Source organism: Carassius carassius, chromosome 44, assembly GCF_963082965.1.
Source record: "Carassius carassius chromosome 44, fCarCar2.1, whole genome shotgun sequence".
In the NCBI taxonomy this organism is placed as follows: domain Eukaryota; kingdom Metazoa; phylum Chordata; class Actinopteri; order Cypriniformes; family Cyprinidae; genus Carassius; species Carassius carassius.
Genome location: NC_081798.1, coordinates 14,408,681 through 14,428,704, shown reverse-complemented (window position 1 = coordinate 14,428,704; position 20,024 = coordinate 14,408,681). Strand labels below are relative to the sequence as shown.

Below are 20,024 nucleotides of genomic sequence, written 5' to 3'. Positions count from 1 at the left end.
GTTCCCTGAACATACAAAATGTCTTTTTTGTTGTTTTTGTTGTTGTTACACGGACATTCAGGGAACAATGGGTTTTATCATTGAGCAGGCATTATAATGTTACTTAGCTGATCGTCCAACTGAAATGTAAAAAAGTAAAAAAATAAAAATCTTGCATGAAAATGTAAATACTGTTTTTGTGCATATAGTTTGTGAAAATGATTAATAATCAGTTAACTTTAAATTAATGTTCTATTAATGTTACTGAAGGAGCATTTGTTCATAATTTGAGAGCACCTTGCAAGAACATTATCCACTGGTTTGAGAACTTTTTCTGTTCTCCGGGGCACTATTGTTGAATCATTTATCTTAAGTATATTGTAGCTCATGCAAAACAGCATCTAAGTCTTTCCCTTTCTCTTACTCCTGCATTTGGAATATAAATGGCTTCTTTTGTATCCTGGGTTCATGGGGATATGTGTGCAAGTGATAAGAAAATTCTGTGTAACCTTTGAAAGGATGTGGAAGATATATTTTCTTTTTCACATTTTTTTTTTTTTTTTACCGCTTTCTCTGGCTTGGGGGAAATCCCAAATCCAGCCACCCTGATACTCCCTACCCAGCAGCACAGGACACATATGGCTTACAGGTTGAATGAAGAACTGGTCAGTAATTTCCTCTGCTCAGGTGGTGCCATATTCCTTTTGAGGTTTAGTTGTATCATGCACTTTTTTGTAGTATGAATGCTGGCATACCGTTCAGCAGGAGTGAGTTAAGTCTGGGAGTTTTTTCTGGGCGTGCACGCACTCATGTTTATGGGAGTGTTTACTGGAATATGAATGTTTATGTAGATATCTTCTGGTGAAGGTGACTCAGTGGAGTAACTCCGTCAATTGTGACTGGCGCACGCTCTGACAGATGCCTACATTTGGAAATACTTATATGCAGCTGGTCCATGTAATTGACTAAGGAAACGACTGTAACCATAGATACTTATAAAAATAAATAAAATTATAAATTTATAAAAAACTTGGCAAAGCTTGGAGCCTCTTGAGAGCATGTTCAGATCACATTTCTCCCTAAAACAACAACAACAACAACAAATTATATGCTGCATATAAAAATTAAGCCAATTTTTATAATCATTAAAATTATTGACATTCTGGTATTATTTTCATACGGAGCCCCGGACATGGCATTTAAGAAAAAAAAAAAAAAAAAAATTATATATATATATACATACATATATATGCCACTTTCATATATATATGCTACTAATTCGTTCCCTCGATGTATTAAAGCTGCACAAGATTATTATTTCGTTGCCTCGATTTTCTAAATGGTGTGCATAATTTATAAATCAGTGGAACGAATTAGTAAATTATGCACACGATTTTTAGCCTACAATTTTTTCCTCCGTGCCATGTGCGGGGCTTCGTATTTTCATTAGATAGGCTATAATTAAGGACAAATTCTCATTACGCAAAATCATCTCATTCTTATTACCGTAAGTTTTTTTGGAAACGAACAATCATTTTGTGGAGAAATGCTATCCATTTCATTAGGGCACTTCAGCATACGCTTAAAAAAAAAAAAAAAAAAAAAAAACAATAAGATGTCCACACTCAGGATTTTGTGAACATGTGTGGGTGATCGATATTCCCCCTCCTCTTATCACCAGATCAAAGTCATGAGGAGTGGGGTGTAGTCCATCAGTGTGGAAACACAGCGCCGCCAGGCGGACAGAAGAGGCAGTGCACAGATGCTCCGTTCCCTTAGAGCAGATGAAGGAGGGACGAGAGACTTCTTTTGAAGCTGGGTGAAGCTCAGAGGAAACTTCTACTGCAGCTTGGCTTCTCACTCACTCTCTTATTTTGGAATTTATTCTGATTTCTGCTTTACTTAGTACGAAATGTTTGATTGTTAACTTTAAACATAAATCAGCACTCGAAAAGTTCTTCAGATTTCCTGATCTTGGGTGGGTAAGTGATGTCTGATTTTTATATAACTTTGCAGTGCGTTTCTGTCTCTGAAGAGTGGACGTTTTGGAAATGCACTTAAAAGTTTGGAAAGGCACTTAAACTATCACTTAGGTGCGCATTGTTCAGCTATTCTTTAATCTGCAAATTGTCGCTTGCTCTTTCAGTTTGCCGAGAAACGATTTAGTAAAAAGAATAAACGGTTTTGCATGCTTTATTATTTGATTTCAAAACTCAAAGTGTGTTGCATGTACTTAATCAATATATTTAATGTCGTTGTTCGTCCTATATGTCACATGCGTGCTGCTGCTCTTTTTGATTGATTGTAGACTCTTTTTGGATAATTTGAGTTTAGATTATGGCTATATATTTTCGTATACTGTATATTACATATCACATATTTTCTAATGGGCCTGAAATACAGTAGCCTGCCTGGAGTTATGTTGTTATCAGTATGATAAACAAACAACCTTGATACCGAATGTAATAAAATAACTTGTGCTGGGCAACAATACATTTTTTTAATCCCGATTAATCATGCGATGTCTGCGACTAATCGCCATTAATCACACTGTTATGCACAAAATTCAACAATGAATTCAAAAGTAGTGTATTGCGCACTTATTCATTTAAAAGTACTGCAGTTAACAATAGTGCAATAACATTTTGTTTGAATTTTTTTTTTTTTTTACTGCAGCATTCCTTTTACATAGCTTAGTAGCAGTTAAAATATTTATTGTAAATCTCAACTTGAACATTAATCAAATTAAATATAAAACCAAAGCTATTTGCCACTGCCAGGGCACTAATGTTTTTATAGAAAATATATTTGTTTGAAGCTGTTATAGAAAAATAAGTTATGCTCAGAGTCCAGACTCCAGAGCCTCGATATTAACATTGTAACAGACACCTTCTGAGTAGACACCTGGACTACTGACCCCCAAAGCCCGGTTCGTCTGATTAGTGTGACCACTTTGTGCCACGCTTGGGCCCGGTTCGTTTAGCCGTTCCTGGCTCGGTTAGAAGTGGGCCAGGGCACAGTTCAGTTGGGCTCGAGCCTAGTATGCATGTTTCAGAGCGGGGAACTTCTGATACGTGCAGCATGATTGCGTGTACATTTTTAGCAGCAAAAGTGATAGATCTGTAAAGCAATATATTGTGAGAGGGCTGTGTGCTGCCTGAAGCCAACACGGAAGTGACTTAAACTGTAATTCGTCAATTTGCCGCTAGAGGCTGGCTGCAAAAGGGATTCAATTCAATAGACTCCCCATGTTAAAATGCCCAACTTTACAGCCTGGTTCAAAAAATTATTTTGGTCTGTATAACCAATTGTGTTCTCATGAAAACTGTGAGGGGGGGGTGAATTTTTTTTTTATAATTATCATCTGTTTAAATTATATTAAGTCTTACAGTCCTGCATAATTAAGGGCGTGGCCACTTGAATGACAGGTGGATTGCTGCTGCTGACCCTGCAGTCAAGCTAGGTGGGCGTGGCTTCTGCAACCAGTTCCCAACTTTTTGCTAATTTCGATTATCCAGGAGTGACGCATGGTGACAAGCTGCCAAGATGGCAATGGCCGCTTTGACACTTTGAGCTTAAAAAATGCTCTTCAGAAATATACTGTGATGTCAAGGAAACTCCATGTTTTTATACAGTCTAAGGTGAAATCTTGTAACGTGAATGTCATACAGTGTCTTATTGGAGACAAAAAACAAAACAAAAAGAACGGGTTTGCACGATTCCGACAGAGTGAATATGGACTGTGATGATGATTCATCAAGCATGCAAATGCACATCTTTGTGGTTATTGTAGTCAGTATTTGTAATGATAAAAACCTTTGTATTCATCCGGAAGAAGGAGGCGGGAACCGGCGGACAACCAAACGAAATTTAATAATTCAAAATAAACACAAAACAGCGCATCAGCCCCTCACGGACGACTGATGCGCGCAAAATAAAAACCAAAACACAACTAAAAGCCCAGGCCTGGTCCTCTCTCGTCCTTCACTGTCGTCGCTCCAGTTTTATATCCTTCCATCTCCTACGTGGGACTCGAGACCGGCGGTGGGCCGCAGGTGCCACTGATTTGCCCAATCACTCCCGGCCTCACTCGTGTTCCCACGTCCCTCGGCCCCGCCCCACTTGCCACATACCCCCATCGCCCCTCGCAGGTTGGGGGGTACCCACGAGACTGCGCTCTACCCCCCCCCCTCCCTCCGGGGGGGACCGCTCACGGGAACCTGCGGGAACCTGGGGGTAGGACAGACGAGGCGAGAGAAAAGGAGATGGAAGGAGGAGAGACAGAGACGAGAGAGGGGAGAGAAAAAAAATAAATAAATTCCGGTTCCCAGACGCACTGCTGCTCGGCCCTCCACCGGCTGGGCGATCTCCTCCGCGGTGCCTGGCGGTGGCACTGGACGGCCCTCGGCGGACGGCACGACACCCCTCCGCCGCCCGGTAGACGGCGACGGCTCCTCCGGTTTTGGGCAGCCGGCAGGAGTCCCCCGTTCCCTGCTCCTCCGGATACCTTCACGGAGGCAGCAGGCTCCGGCCCCCTTGCGAACGGCGCCGACTCCTCCGCTCCCTCACGGAGGCAGCCGCCCCTCCCTATCGTGGGCGGTCGGCAGCGAGCTCGCCCGTCCCCGGCAACTCGCTCAAGTCCACCGCCTCGAGCGTCCATGGCGGCATCCTCCTCGCCAGCTCGATGGCACCGCGGATTCACCACAGCGGCGAGGGATCTTCAGCAGCGCGTCCCTCCTTCTCCCGGGCTTCGGCACCACTGTAATGATAAAAACCTTTGTATTCATCCGGAAGAAGGAGGCGGGAACCGGCGGACAGTCAAACGACATTTAATAATTCAAAATAAACACAAAACAGCACATCAGCCCCTCACGGACGACTGATGCGCGCAAAATAAAAACCAAAACACAACTAAAAGCCCAGGCCTGGTCCTCTCTCGTCCTTCACTGTCGTCGCTCCAGTTTTATATCCTTCCATCTCCTACGTGGGACTCGAGACCGGCGGTGGGCCGCAGGTGCCACTGATTTGCCCAATCACTGCCGGCCTCACTCGTGTTCCCACGTCCCTCGGCCCCGCCCCACTCGCCACAGTATTTATTTAGCGAAGTTTGAAATAGAACTGTGTAAATTATGCTGTAAGACAAAACAAGAAAGTCACTTCAGGTAACGTTGACCACACCCTTATTTTACTCAAATGTTAATACTTCAATGTAAAAAGCCATTGGATTTCATGAAACAAAATGCAATTTTTTTTTTCTGGGTTTTAAAACTACAAACTGACTTTACTGCCATCCAATAACATTCAGAATCAAGACAAGCTCTTATTCTACAGACGGTGGATGAATCTCTGGCTCCAGTATACATATTGTTAACAAATGATTGCTTATGAAAAAAAAAAAAACAACAACATGGTTTCACTACAAATAAAACCAATAAAACATGGTTACTATAGTTAAACCATGGTAACCACAAAAAATGGATTTGCTAGACTAACCATAGTTTAACCATGGTATTTATAGTAAAACTGGTTATACAAATGGTAATCAATACGCCAAAAAACCCTGGTTACTAACTTACTACACTTTTACTACAATAAAACCATGGTTTATTTATCGTGACTATAAAAGTATGTTATCTAATTTCCAGATTTACCAAAAAAAAAAAATATATAGATATGATATATAGAAAATTATAGATATGCCTAAAGATCTATGGAATTTGTATGATGTATATAGTAAGGTTTATGGACCAAAGTGGCATAAAACTTCATTTCCCAGAATGCCATTGCCTCTTGAATTCCTATCCTTCAATGTTCAGTTCAACTGCCAATGGGTGTGGCCGATTCAGTTCAAATGTTTCCAATTGACAGTTAGCTCTGTTTAAACATTTTCAAGGGCATTTCTATAACATATTTGACACAAATTCAATAATAATTTATCTTAATTAATGAAATATTGTCTTATATTAATCTTTTTTACCAGTTTAGCTGTTTCTGTGCCCATTGTTAGATGGATAATGCAACTGGACTGATGCAAAAGATTCTGTGAAAGTCACTTTATGCACTTTTGTTTTACTGAAAGTCATTTTATGATTGCGCATTAGAGTAATTTAAAGTGGTAATAGTCAAATTCCCCAAATTCTGGCACTGGAGAGACATGTTTTGCTTGCTGTCAAAATTCCTGGTGTTTTGTAAATGTATTTGGCATGCTAGAATATAACAGATGTCCACAGATGGGAACAAATTCTGAGCGTGTTGTGAACGTGGTTAACACATCCTGTTTGTTTGTGTGTTTAGGAAGGAGAATGAGGATGATGAGGCTATCGATCCTCCTCCTGTTGTTTGTGGTCATTCACACACAGGTCCAGATTTCAGCCAGCCAGACTCCCTGCACAAGTGAGGAAACGCTTATTTCAGTTACCTAATTATTCTGTAGTATTATATGAATGCAATATTTATTACACATGTTTATTTAAAAATATGGATGGGTGCAGTGGCAGTAAATACATTCATAATGTTACAAAATATTTATATTTCAAATAAATGCTTTTATGCTGTTATTTTGGACATTTACTAATAATAATAAAAAAAGGTTTTCACAAAAATATTAAGCAATGTAAGATAATATAAAGAAATGTTTCTTGAGCAATAAATCAGCATATTAGAGTGATTTCTGAAGGATCATGTGAAAAAGAAGACTATAGAGCAATGATGCTCAAATATCAGCTTTGGCATCTCAAGAATAAAATAAATCAACAACAAAAAAAAAATCACACATTCACACATTTTCTTAACCCATTCAATGTCTTTATTGTTGCTTATGATCAATTTAATGCATCCTTACTGAATAAAAGTTTTTAATTTCATTAAAAATAAAACCTTTCTTTAAGATTCCTTAATAAACACATAGTAAATATTTTTGAACCATTATGAATGCATTTATTGTCACTTCTTGTGACCAGTTCGTCTTAATTTAATTTAATTTTTATTTTTTATTTTAAAAATATTTACCCAGTAGTTTTGAATGGTAGTGTATTATTTTAAGAAATATAAAGATTATTGAATATTATTTTGTGTAGTTTTAGTGACTTAGCTCACTGTATGTGTTCTCTCTCTCTCTCTCTAGAACCAACTGAATGCCCAATCGACTTATACTTTGTCATCGACACATCTGAGACAATAGCTCTGCAGGAGAACCCACCTGGCAGCTTGGTAGAGAGCATCAAACAGTTCACCGAAGCTTTTGCCAGCAAACTAGAAGATGTTAGCTACAAAGGTTTAGTTCAGATCAGCTGGTCTGTAGGAGGCCTTCACTTCTCCCAGCGGCAGGAGATCATCAGTGCAATCACCAGTAAAGATAGGTTTATCGCTGAGCTCAGAAAAATAAGATACTTGGGCAAGGGCACGTACATTGACTGTGCCATCACCAACATGACCCACCAACTGGTCCACTCACCATCCAAACCCAATGCCAAACGCTTTGCGGTGGTAATCACCGATGGTCATGTGACAGGAAACCCATGTGGTGGGATCAAAGTGGCGGCGGAACGAGCACGTGATGAGTTCATTAAGATCTTCTCTGTCGCATCATCCAGGAACCTAGAGGAGGCGGGACTTAGGGAGATCGCTAACTCACCTGCTGGAGTTTATCGTAATCACTACATGGCGGTTGATCTCACGGGAGTGCGGCCACTAATAGTGCAATCAACAATCGATCGCATTTATGACATAATGGTAATGCAATGCCTTTAATACTTTAATTAATATTTCTTGTGGATATGCAGTGGCATAATATCCTAAAATGTATTAATTGATGAAGACACTTTTTAGTACTTCATTCATATTTGTTGTGAGCTAAGGGCTATTATTATAATAATCTTTCTTTGGTCTTGTTCTTTCTTACAGCTTCATCTGGCTTATCAAGAGGTGAGATCCATTTGAGTGTACAGCCATCTGTTGATTTAAGTGATTTTTTTTTCCTTCATTGGGTGCAAACATGTTGCATCACTTTCCTCAGAGCCGTTCTGGTCCTCTTTTGTTTTCCCTCCACATGCTCCCTTTGGGCTCAATACTCCAGAAACATAACGACTTCCAGCTGTATCTTCCAATCAAACCAGGAAATAACTCTTCATTAGATCATCTTTATGAATCATCACCATCTTAATGAAGTCAAGACCTGGATAACAAATAAACTGCTGTTACTAGCAAACCTATGCTGTCAGGTCACATATTTAGTATTTTAGTATTAGTATTTATTATTAAACAGTATTTTATATTTAATATAATAAAAAAGGACTTGAAAATCCACAAAAATTTGATGACTTCACATTGAATGTCAACTCCGTCATTGGCCCATCACCACCGTCAGACAGAAAATCTTGGTGACATCTGACTGTGTTCACAAATTTGGCATTTCTTTCACAAAAGAAGAGTTCAGGTAGCAGCCTTTTTTCTTTTCTTTTTTTCTGTTGATGCTAGATGCTTATAGAACCTACTTCAGGAGAATACAATTATCTAACGCTGGAAATATTAATGTGTTTGTTAGATATTAATATTAATAAATTATTAATATGAATATTAATGTGGCAAGGGGGTCCAGTAGAGTGACAGCTGGCCCTGATATTCCCCAAATAGTTTTTTCTTTTTCATTTTAATGAACGTTTGACAGTGTTGACACCATTTCATCCATTTTATAGCATAAAGATAAAACCCCATCCCCCATAACATTTACAATTGAATTTTTTTTTTTTCAGTTTTAAACCTAATAGCAATTATAATTGCTGGACATGTTTTGTCCCATGTCTCAACGATCAGTGATATACATTTTGATACTTAGTTTTTCTGTGTTGTTGTTGTTGTTGATACAGTACTTCTCCCCTCTTTTTTCTCTTTTAAATTCTGATTTATTTTCATTGTACAGCACGTTTGATGAACTATGGTTGTTAAACTTGTGCTCTATAAATTTGCCTTGCCTTGCCTTGCCTACAAATGAAAGGAGGGTTTTTCAGCAATGAAACAGAAGAACCATTTTTCACCTTTCAGTGAACAGTTCTTCAAAGAACCAAATTTTTTTATCAGCTTGAACAACGTTTTTAAAGTCTGAAAAACCTTTTTTTCAACTCTTTTTACATTACAATGTTTTATAATTCAATTTCATCCTTACTTTCCAGTGCTACTCTACGAAATGTTTGGAGACTCCAGGACCTCCGGGTCCACTGGGACACAGGGGACAGAAAGTGAGTATCTTAAAAAAAAACTCAATTGGGTTTAAAAACACAGCACTGACAGAAATCTTAACAAGGAATTTCACTCTCTTTTTTTCTGCTCAACCCTTGATCTAACTTCTTAATTATTACAGGGAGCTAAAGGAGATAATGGCGACCCTGGTCTTAAAGGTCAAAGAGGACGTCCTGTGAGTACAAACCAGTTCTATTGAATGAATTTGGTAAAACACTGCATTTCAACCAAAGACTGTATTAAATCTAATCTGTATTAAATCTAATTCAGTGAGGCTCTCACACCAGTACTATCTGTATTAACTCATTTCAAAACCTACAGGGAGATCCAGGTATTGAGGGACCCATTGGACATCCTGGACCTAAAGTAAGTTCTTCACATTCCTCAGTTGCGATTAAATGCCTAATCATAAACCAATATGTATTGATCAGACCAATTTTTTCTGATCATGTTTGGCTATTTTAAGATTTTCTGCATTAAGTGTTTTCGATTGGCCGATTACTAGAAGGTATAAGGGCAATATATACTTTTCTTTTTTTGCGATCAATGATATTAAATATTGTGTTATTATTATAGGGAAGTCGTGGCCTAATGGTTAGAGAGTCGGACTCCCAATCGAAAGGTTGTGAGTTCGAGTCCTGGGCTGGCAGGAATTGTAGGTGGGGGGAGTGCATGTACAGTTCTCTCTCCACCTTCAATACCACGACTTAGGTGCCCTTGAGCAAGGCATCGAACCCCCAACTGCTCCCCGGGCGCCGCAGCATAAATGGCTGCCCACTGCTCCGGGTGTGTGCTCACAGTGTGTGTGTGTGTTCACTGCTCTGTGTGTGTGTGCATTTCGGATGGGTTAAATGCAGAGCACAAATTCTGAGTATGGGTCACCATACTTGGCTGAATGTCACTTCACTAATCACTAATTAATTGCTCAGTTCACTTCAAGCATTTCATTTCAGTTTCTGTGTAAATCTATTGAGCTGTCATTAAAATAACTGCACTTTATTTGTCCAGATTACTGTTTGTAACTACTCTCCTGTTTATTGTCATTTAGGGAGAGACTGGTCTTAAAGGTGAAAAGGTATGATTTCCTCAATGTTATCTGTAAGTTCTAACAAATATGGTTGACTTATTATTATGCACCACAAATGTTACATGCAAATTATCTGTTTTTAGGGAGAAATGGGAGCACAAGGGAAAAAGGTAAGTTCCTTAGAATGTTTGCTTATCATTTTAAATTTTCTCTGTTTACAGAATCTTCCATGCTGCATCTATTTTGAAATATTTATAATTTTCTTTTTTTTTCTTTTTCTAACAGGGTGTTGCTGGAGCATCGGGAAGAAATGGAACAGATGGGCAGAAGGTAATAAATAGTAAATGAGGGGTAGTGAAAAATAAAAATAAATAAAACAAATACAAAAATGTAATAAAAATGGCTATTTTTTAAATAGGGAAAAATTGGCAGGATAGGAGCTCCTGGCTGCAAAGGTGACCCCGGCGACAAGGTTTGAGTGTTTTCTTTTGTGGTAACAGATACTGGTATTATGCAAGTCCATTGACAGATGAATGTGCCTTTTATAGGGTCCTAACGGCTATCCTGGAAGTGTTGGAGAACCTGGTCTTCAAGGGGTTCCGGGAGAAAAGGTACCTGAGAAATTGCAGGAAAAAGACAAATGGACATTTACCTAAAAGCCTTTATGCATTGTGGTTCGAGGTGTCATGGTTCCTAACTTTCTTCTCAGGGCGATCCAGGTCGTCCAGGAAGATCAGGTCCACTTGGGATAACTGGAGATCCTGGACCCAAAGTAACATTTTATAAATACAAAGATTACACTAACATTAGTTATCGATCATAATGTAATATGCTCTCTGACACCACCTACAGGGAGAGAGAGGAAGTCCCGGATCACCTGGAATTCCTGGCCAGAAAGGATCTGCTGTATGTATTTATTTAAATTATGGTCATAATTGTTATTAAAAAATAAAAATAAAAAAATTCATGCATTTAGCAGACGCTTTTATCCAAAGCGACTTACAGTGCATTCAGGCTATCAATTTTTACCTATCATGTGTTCCCGGGGAATCGAACCCCCAACCTTGCACTTGATAGCGCAATGCTCTACCATTTGAGCTACAGAAACACTAACATTGTAAATTCCAAATGATGTTAAAGAGAACTTTGTTTTGTTTTATAGGGTACAGCTGGAGGACCTGGACCTAAAGGCGACCCTGTGAGAAATTCTCATCCCGTTATATTTCCCTTGTAAGACTAAAGTAGGTTGAATTTTGATGATATTTACCATTGTCTTTTTTAGGGAAGACGAGGAGATTTTGGGCCTAAAGGTAGCACTGGAAGCAATGGGCTAAAAGGAGAAAAGGTCAGTGTAGGGTTCACTGAAAATTATAACTTTACAAAAGAATTGGTTCTCAGTTAAAAAAGGTGCTTGGTAAGTGGCTTTTATTGTATTATAAACTCAGATTGCATGAGGGGAGACTATGTTATTTAACAATTATTTTAACAATTTCCTGATTGATTAAAATATTGAAACTGTTTGACAGGGTGAACCAGGTTCTGAGGGACCCAGGGGTCTTTCAGGCGAAGATGGCAACAAAGGATCCAAGGTAAATGTCACTGCTTAAAACAGGTCATTGTTGAAAATTGATTTTTACTGGTTTTATCATAAATATCAATGAAAACATAAACATTGATCTGGCTCTTGTTACTCACTTTAGGGTGATAATGGACTTCCAGGACCAAGAGGCCCACCTGGAGCTTCTGGAGAACCAGGCAGAAATGTAAAAATGACAAAATTTTGCTAAATATCATATTTGACAGCCATTTCTCAGTACAAACTGGCTGAAAATGTCCAGAACCAAAAACAGCTGCCTCTTTGTCTCACTGCTTATTCAGATGATGATCTTATTTAGCTGGATGAACAGCCAGCAAAGAACATGTTATGTCTGTTGTAGGGTTCCCAAGGTGACGCAGGTGATTCTGGCCCTAGAGGTGATCCTGGTCCTCTAGGACCAAAGGTACTTCACACACAAAACAATCTTATGGTTTTAAAATCAATGCTTGCATTTCTGTTGTAAATACAATATACTGATTCTTTCGCCGTAGGGTGATTCTGGCAGACCTGGATTCAGCTATCCTGGACCAAGGGGACCTACGGTAGTTACATTTGTACTTGTACTGAAAGAAATGTCAATTTACAGAGCTTTAGATCACATTCTATTTTATATTTTACAAATAAATGTAATAAATCTGTGTTTAACAGGGTGACAGGGGTGATAAAGGTGCACTTGGTCCAAGGGGAAGTAGAGGAGACTGCGGACCAAAGGGTGACCCAGGTCTAAAGGGAACTCCTGGAGAGGAGGTCAGCAAATTGACTCATTTTTGTTGCATGTTTACTGTTCAGAAGTTTTTTTATAAAATCAAAATGAAATGCCATTTGCAACCAGTTTTTCTTTCACAGTGTGATCATATTTTTTCATCGTGTTTCAGGGAGAGCCCGGGCCTTCAGGAGAACCTGGACAAAGGGGGCCTATAGGAGACCCAGGAAGAAATGCAAGTTTAATTTTTAGTGCATATTAATGTTAAAATGATGTTTGGGTAGGGCTGAGTGATAAACTATATCATAACAAGATCATTGATGTCTCACAATGATAAGCTCTTGATATGGATTAATCTAACAGTCTATCGTACAACAGAAATAAGAGCAACAACAGTCAGTGCATGCTGCCAATAAGACAGCTTGTTCTCTTTCATCTAGTATATCCATTTTCTTCAGCCTCAATATACAGTATATGAAGACAGGTGCATATCTGCAGAGCTGCTCAGAGAGTTGCTCCATTTTAGAATTTAATTTGATAAAAAAATACAATTGAATACATAAATACTCTCTCACACACACACACACACAATCTCAGACTCTTGGAGCAGATCTGGAGATTAAGTTCATGTGTTCATGCCTTCATATTTGAAAAATGATGTACTATGCGAAAGAGATATATATATATAGTTATCTATTTTTCTTTTATACAGTTATTGAGAAGCATTTTATTATGGAAAACACATAATTTATAAAAAAAATAATGAATTGGTTTTAATTGGTCTCTAAATTAAAATGTAACTAAATCTGTTGAGTTTAATTATGAACAAACAAGTTATGTTTACATTCATTCTCAATATTTAACAAACGCGTGGAAAGTGTTTCCTTCACCATTAATGGTAAATGAATATCATTATATCGTTGCTATGGAAAATCATTTTCGCCCAGCCATACATTTGTGATATTTCATTGATTTGGCCATAGAAAAGTCCTTAAAAAACAGTAAATGGTAGCATTAAACCAAGTTCTGAATGGTTGACAATGCGATTTAAGTGAATATTTTTATTAAATGATTTTAAATTGTGTCCTTAACAGGGTGACCCTGGACCAGAGGGAGACCCTGGCCTTACTGTAAGCATTACAATAACCACAATAACATTACATAAGTTATTAAATTGTTCAAAATTACTTCATGGAAAAATGTTGACTATATAACATATATTTCTCAGGAATGTGATGTCATGAACTACATCAGAGAGACGTGTGGATGCTGTGGTAAGATTCTCATACTGAAATTCTCATTATAAAAATAAATGTGCTGCTGCAGTATACTCAGTAAATGTTCTTGTCTGTTTCAGACTGTGAAAAGAGATGTGGTGCCCTGGATATTGTGTTTGTGATTGACAGCTCTGAAAGTGTGGGGTTGACCAACTTCACCCTTGAGAAGAACTTTGTGATCAACACCATCAACAGACTGGGCTCAATAGCAAAAGATCCCAGTTCTGAAACAGGTAAAAAGATGTTGAAAGGCCAACGTTTGCATGGGCAAGCGCCATTCATATTTACTTTAGAAAATGTCAAATTTTCAAAATGTCAAAATGATTATAAGTTTTTTTATGGATATCTTTAGAAAAAAGGCTGAAGTAGCTTACTTTAAGTTGCAATGCAGAAGTGGTTTGATGTAATCTAACAAAATCTGTGTTTGCTAAATATCTCAGGCACTCGAGTTGGCGTTGTCCAGTACAGTCACAATGGAACATTCCAGGCCATTCGTCTCAACGACTCCAAGATCGACTCAATGTCTGCCTTCAAAGACGCAGTGAAGAAGCTTGAATGGATTGCTGGAGGAACGTGGACACCTTCTGCCCTGAAGTTCGCCTATGATAACCTGATTCGTGATAGCCGACGTGCGAAGGCTAATGTGACAGTGGTTGTGATCACAGACGGCCGGTACGACCCTCGGGATGACGACAAACTGCTCAATTACCTCTGCACAGACACCAGCATTGACGTGAATGCCATCGGTATTGGTGACATGTTTGACCAGCCAGAGGAGAACGAAAGCCTCAAGTCCATTGCTTGCAGAAAAGATGGAAGAGTAATGGGAATGAGGCGTTTCGCTGATCTGGTTGCAGAGGATTTCATCGATAGGATTGAGACTGTACTATGCCCAGGTGAGTCCTGGCCTGACTTAACTATGTTTTTAGCTTGCTGTCTTGATATCTAGAAATTATTGTCTTTTAATTACTTTTATTTTGTTTATTTGTTTTAGATCCAGTGATCGTTTGCCCTGATCTTCCATGTAAAAGTGGTAAGTGTTGTTGTTCATATACACAAAGATGTGTATGATTAATTCTCCTAATTAGTGAAAAAACATTCTGAATCTTTTTCTTTCAGTTAACTTAGTTTATACAATAAAATACATGAATTTATTATTTGTATTATTTGTTATATGTTTTTTATAATTTTCTTTTTTCACAGGGTTTAAATTGATTTAAATAGGGGCAAAATACTCTATACAATGCATTCAATCAGTGTTATTTTAGTATTATTTATATACAATTATAGTATTCTTTAATATTTTGAATTAGCTTTTATTTTTATGCTTTCAGTTTAAATTTTTCATTTTAGTCATGTTATGCGCATTTGTCATTTTATTAGTTTTGTGTTTTCAATATTTCTATAAAGCTTGAAGTTATTTTTAAGTTTTTGTTTTAGTCATTTTAGTGCTTCAGCAAATGATTTAATTTCAGTTACTTTTCAAGGCAACATTTTCAATTTTAAGGTTTAAGTTTTTAAGTTTTTCATTTAATTTATATTTCGCTTTATTTCAATTACCAAAAATATTTTTTCACTTTTAGCAATAAAAATGTTACCAATAACAACACTGCATACAATATTTTTCATCGCCAATTATTAGATGACACTAATAGTTGCTGTGTCAGCCATAACAGCTAGCATGCTAATAAAAAAGTCAGGTTGTATTTGGCATATTAAAGTCATATTAATAATGTTTTTTTTTTATCTGCAAAATGATATAAAATCCACAGAACTGTCTAGATTTGCAAGATAAATGATCAACATGCTGTATAAATAAAAAGTCGTTTTTATATATTAAAGCAACATTTTTGAAAATAGGCTCATTTTCCAACTCCTCTAGAGTTAAACAGTTGAGTTTTACCATTTTAGAATCAATTCAGCCGATCTAACTTAGCTTAGCATAGATAATTGAATCTAATTAGACCGTTAGCATCTGGCTCAAAAATGACCAAAGATATTACGCAGCACATAAAAATAGTCCCCAGCAACTCTGCTATCGCTGCAACTGCACAAGTTAGCTGGGGATTATTTTCAGGTGCTGCGTAATATCACTGTGCCTGCTGCATATCACTGCTCTGTCGGTCTTAGTACACAATGTAACTACAGAAGTGTCCAGTTTTAAACAAGAAAAATATCATTTTTGAGGTCTAATCAGATTCAATGATCTATGCTAAGCTAAGCTAAAAGTGCTACCACCAGACCCGGAGATTGTCTGAATGGATTCGTAAACGGTAAAACTCAACTGTTTAACTCTAAGGAAGTTGAAAAATGAGCTTATTTTGATAAAAGTGAGAGTGTTCCTTTAATGGTTCAGTACACATGACAAATGGTTCACGCATGTTCAGTTATCATCTCATATGTTTATGTTATGGAATATCAATCATACACTTGTTATGTGTGATAACCAGCCCAGTCTCACAAGGGAAATGTCACATTATCACAACAAAGGTGTGTAAACAGTTTTATAGTGACATTTCCTTATAAGTTTGTCAGCAAAATGCACAATGATCAATGCGAAAGATATCAAATCAAAAACTAAAATCAGTCAAAACAGCAACGAGGCAGAGCCAGTTGCTAGGAGGCCCCTAAAACTATTGTTTCAACACTCACTTGCAGATGACGCCCTTGCAGAGGAGTGGAAGGACAGTCCCATCCCAACCACTGTACAAAGCCTCCCAAACTTATTCAACAATCTACAAGAGGCCAAACACCCTGATACCTACACCAAGGCTGTAGCTACATTGGCTTATGCAGCCCAGATGGCTAAACTGTCCTCTGAACCTGACAAACAGAGATGGACCGATCTGTTCATTAACTCGTTTAGAGTGATCTATTCCGATATGATGGGAGACCCAAACAAAGCTCTTGGCTTGTGTTAGAAAGCATGATTGGGCATTTCCAAAAAAAATCAAACTGATAGCTTGACTAAAAGAGTAAACTTGGCCTCACTGTAGAGTTGTTAAGTAAAAAGCTAGCTGGTCTATGCATGAATATGGTATTTGCATTAACAATAGTCGAATGCCATTGCTAATACCTCCCTTAAAGATGTAACATTTAATTAGCAAGAAATAATAGTTAAAAAAATAGTTAACATCACGGCCAGTTATCAGACACTTAATTTGTTTGCTAGTCTTTGCTAAAAGCTATTCCCTGCTACAAAAATGTGAAATGCCAACCTTTGCCTCTTGACCTCAATGCCTGCTTCTCTGTAATCATTTTTTATTTATTTTTTTGCATCCAGATATGCGAAATGAACACATTTTGATTAGATGAACAGATTTTTCGAAACTTTGCTTGCATAGCATGCTCTCATTAGCTTATCCTGTTTTGCTTGATTCCTCAGGGCTTTTAGGATTTTAAGGAATTTTGATTTTTTATAAATGCTTTGGTGTTGTGAATAGACCAAAGAAGGGTTAGTTTACATTAAAAATGTCAATTCTGTCATCATTTAATTGCATTGTCCAAACCTGTATGACTTTCTTTCTTCAATGGAACACAAAAGGAAATGTTGATCTTTTCCTAAAAAGTGACCAGGGGTTGTCAAACTCCAGAAAGGAAATAAAAACTCCATAAACACGTTGAAAAGTAGTACATCGAAAATCTGAAATTCATACAGGTTTTCAGATGATGATGACTGAATTGTATTTTTTTTTTTTTTTTGCTTGATCTATTCCTTTAAACTAAAGCATCTGTAAATTAATGAACAATTAGTTTTGAGACTATATTCACATCAGTTTTGCACTTTGCACATTAAGGCTGAAGTCACAAGCCTGTAGCTTCATATAGGTTAGAGAAATATCAATGGAGCTTTTTAGTGCTGCTTTACCATGGCCGACTTTTAAATCCCTACTATGTTTTACACAAATAATTAGTATGATAAATTAAGGATTTTTTTTAACTGCTTTGCCAATATTGTTTTATTCCTTGAAAATAGTTCAATAACTTTTCTGGTTACATTTATTTTCTAAAGCTAATCTGCTATTTAGGCGACAGAAAGCTTTAGAGAGTATCTAACATATCTTTATCATAGCATTAATGTACTACAACGGCAATTCAGTAAAACTTTTTGTAGCCTCCTTATATAACTGTTAATGGCCATTTATGTTTGATGATTATCTCAGTGAATCTTTTTGAAAGGAAATACGTATATATGTGAATTAGCTATGAGCATCCTGATATTGACCATCCGTGAGTGAAAGAAAAAATGGACTAAGAAGGTTTTTCAGCCTGCCATTATAGACAATAATGAGCCTTTTTTTTGGTAATGCAAGATTATGTATATTTAGTAGTAAGTATTATATATGTATACTGTATATCAGGAATGTGCAATGAAAAAATGGCAAGCTCTTGGACTGCAAGAAATGCAACTTGAATTATTTCTGACAAATAAATACTGTCTCTTTAGAAATGAAATGTTTATTTTTGTTAGGTTTATTTGCTCTTAAAAGAACCTCATCTCTGTAAACTAACACATTTATTTTGCACAATTCATTTGGTGCAAATTAAGCATGTCATCCAAGACAGTTATTGCTGTTTTTGTATCTTATAGAGCCAGCTGTAGCCGACTGCATCCAGCGGCCTGTTGATCTCATCTTCATGCTGGATGGCTCAGAGCGCATGGGTCAGGAGAATTTCCGCTATGCACGTGAGTTTGTGGAGAAAGTTGCTAATCGCCTGAACCTCGCCCAGGGAGACAGCGATGAACGCAGTGCCAGGGTGGCTCTTCTGCAGTATGGTGATGAAAACCAACATCAGTTGGCCTTCAAACTCACCAGCAACTTCACTGTCATCTCTGATGGTGTGGCTAACTTGAGGTACCTGGATTCTACTTCCAATGTGGCAAGCGGTATTATCTACGCCGTCAACAATATTGTCACGAGCAGAGGCACAAGATTGGCTAGACGAAATGCCGAGCTGGCATTCATCTTCATCACCGATGGGGTCACCAGCAACAAGAACCTGGAGGAGGGCCTTAGCGCGATGCGCAGAGTAGAGGGTGTTCCCACAGTGATTGCCTTGGGCAGCGACCTTGGCAAGGAGACCCTAGCAAAGCTTTCAATGGGAGATGAGACAGCCATTTTCAGGGGTCAGGATTTTGATAGTCTGAACAAACCCAGCTTTTTTGACCGATTTATTCGGTGGATCTGTTGAGGGGTTGGTGGGTTTTTCAGTAACGGAAAGGAGGGGGGGGGGGTGAATGGGTTCAGCACAGTGGTTAGAGTAGAACTGATGCATTTTTTATTACACTAAATCTATGCAATTTATGCACTTATATTGTGGTAAAAAAAAGATAAAAAATTGTTTGTTATACAGAGTTAGGATTGCTTAGGATAACCATTGGATTAAACTCAATGATTTCACCAGTGGAGATGGGTTTTGGGTACAGGAAGACACTGCAGTAAACCAAGAGGCCAAGTTATTAGTAACACTCCAAAGAATATGTACTGAAAGTGTTTTTTGACAAAGTTGCAACTGTATTTTTTTCTGTATTTTTTATTCTGAAAGACATCTAGCTGTTTTTTTTTTAATTCATATACACAAGGTGCTAAACCAGAGTAAGACTGGAGCTTTTCCTGCATATCATTATCAGATGCACAATAGTAAAAAGTGCACTAATTCAGGGGTACAAGAATTTGAAAAAGCACACCGGCCACATTAATTCTGTATTTTTTAAGATAAAATTGTCTAAAAACATTGTTTCATTTAAATTACCATTGACTTAAAAAGGGCCTGCAGTAGCTAAAGTAAATCTATGCCACCTCCCACAGCACATTTACTCTTGAGCAAACACATGCTTAGAAATCCAGTGTTTCAGATTTAACATTTACTTACAGTGAAATATAGACCCTTCTTCACACCTACACTTTAATGTACAGGACAATTATTAGTACCACAATCAGTCTCTTAATTTGAACATTTGAATATTTGATATGCTGTTAGACACTTGAATGATGATTTCCATAGTTACTGTCAAAATAAATTTTAGTACAATAAAACAAGCTGTGGTAACACAACTGAGGAGTCTGTGGTTTTTGTTTATGAAGCAATATTATTTCACCAGGTTTGTTTAAAATGAATGAGAACTCTATTCCACTCCACCCTAATTCTGTTATTCTACTTTAGCCTATTTTTTTTTATTCTGTTCTGTTTTATATTACAGTATGT

General features: G+C 37.6%; 1 protein-coding gene across 3 annotated transcripts; it reads left to right on the top strand.

Moving 5' to 3' along the window:
- The first annotated feature begins 1,762 nt into the window (after positions 1–1,762).
- On the top strand, positions 1,763–19,873 carry LOC132126598 (collagen alpha-2(VI) chain-like). Of its 3 annotated transcripts, none has more exons than XM_059537961.1 (28): positions 1,763–1,961; positions 6,274–6,372; positions 7,103–7,710; positions 7,882–7,902; positions 9,147–9,212; positions 9,335–9,388; positions 9,535–9,579; positions 10,262–10,288; positions 10,384–10,410; positions 10,526–10,570; positions 10,659–10,712; positions 10,789–10,851; positions 10,950–11,012; positions 11,093–11,146; positions 11,403–11,438; positions 11,523–11,585; positions 11,767–11,829; positions 11,941–12,003; positions 12,178–12,240; positions 12,329–12,379; positions 12,486–12,584; positions 12,713–12,775; positions 13,635–13,670; positions 13,769–13,814; positions 13,898–14,050; positions 14,258–14,713; positions 14,812–14,850; positions 16,476–17,752. In XM_059537961.1, exons 2-28 carry the CDS (start codon positions 6,282–6,284, stop codon positions 16,736–16,738), a joined length of 2,712 nt encoding a protein of 903 aa, XP_059393944.1. In that variant the 5' UTR covers positions 1,763–1,961; positions 6,274–6,281; the 3' UTR covers positions 16,739–17,752. The 3 variants fall into 3 exon arrangements, with proteins under 3 accessions (XP_059393944.1, XP_059393943.1, XP_059393942.1); XM_059537960.1 differs by lacking the exon at positions 16,476–17,752 and adding an exon at positions 18,409–19,873 and having other exon boundaries at positions 1,767–1,957; XM_059537959.1 differs by lacking the exon at positions 16,476–17,752 and adding an exon at positions 18,409–19,873 and having other exon boundaries at positions 1,767–1,961.
- Positions 19,874–20,024: the final 151 nt, after the last annotated feature.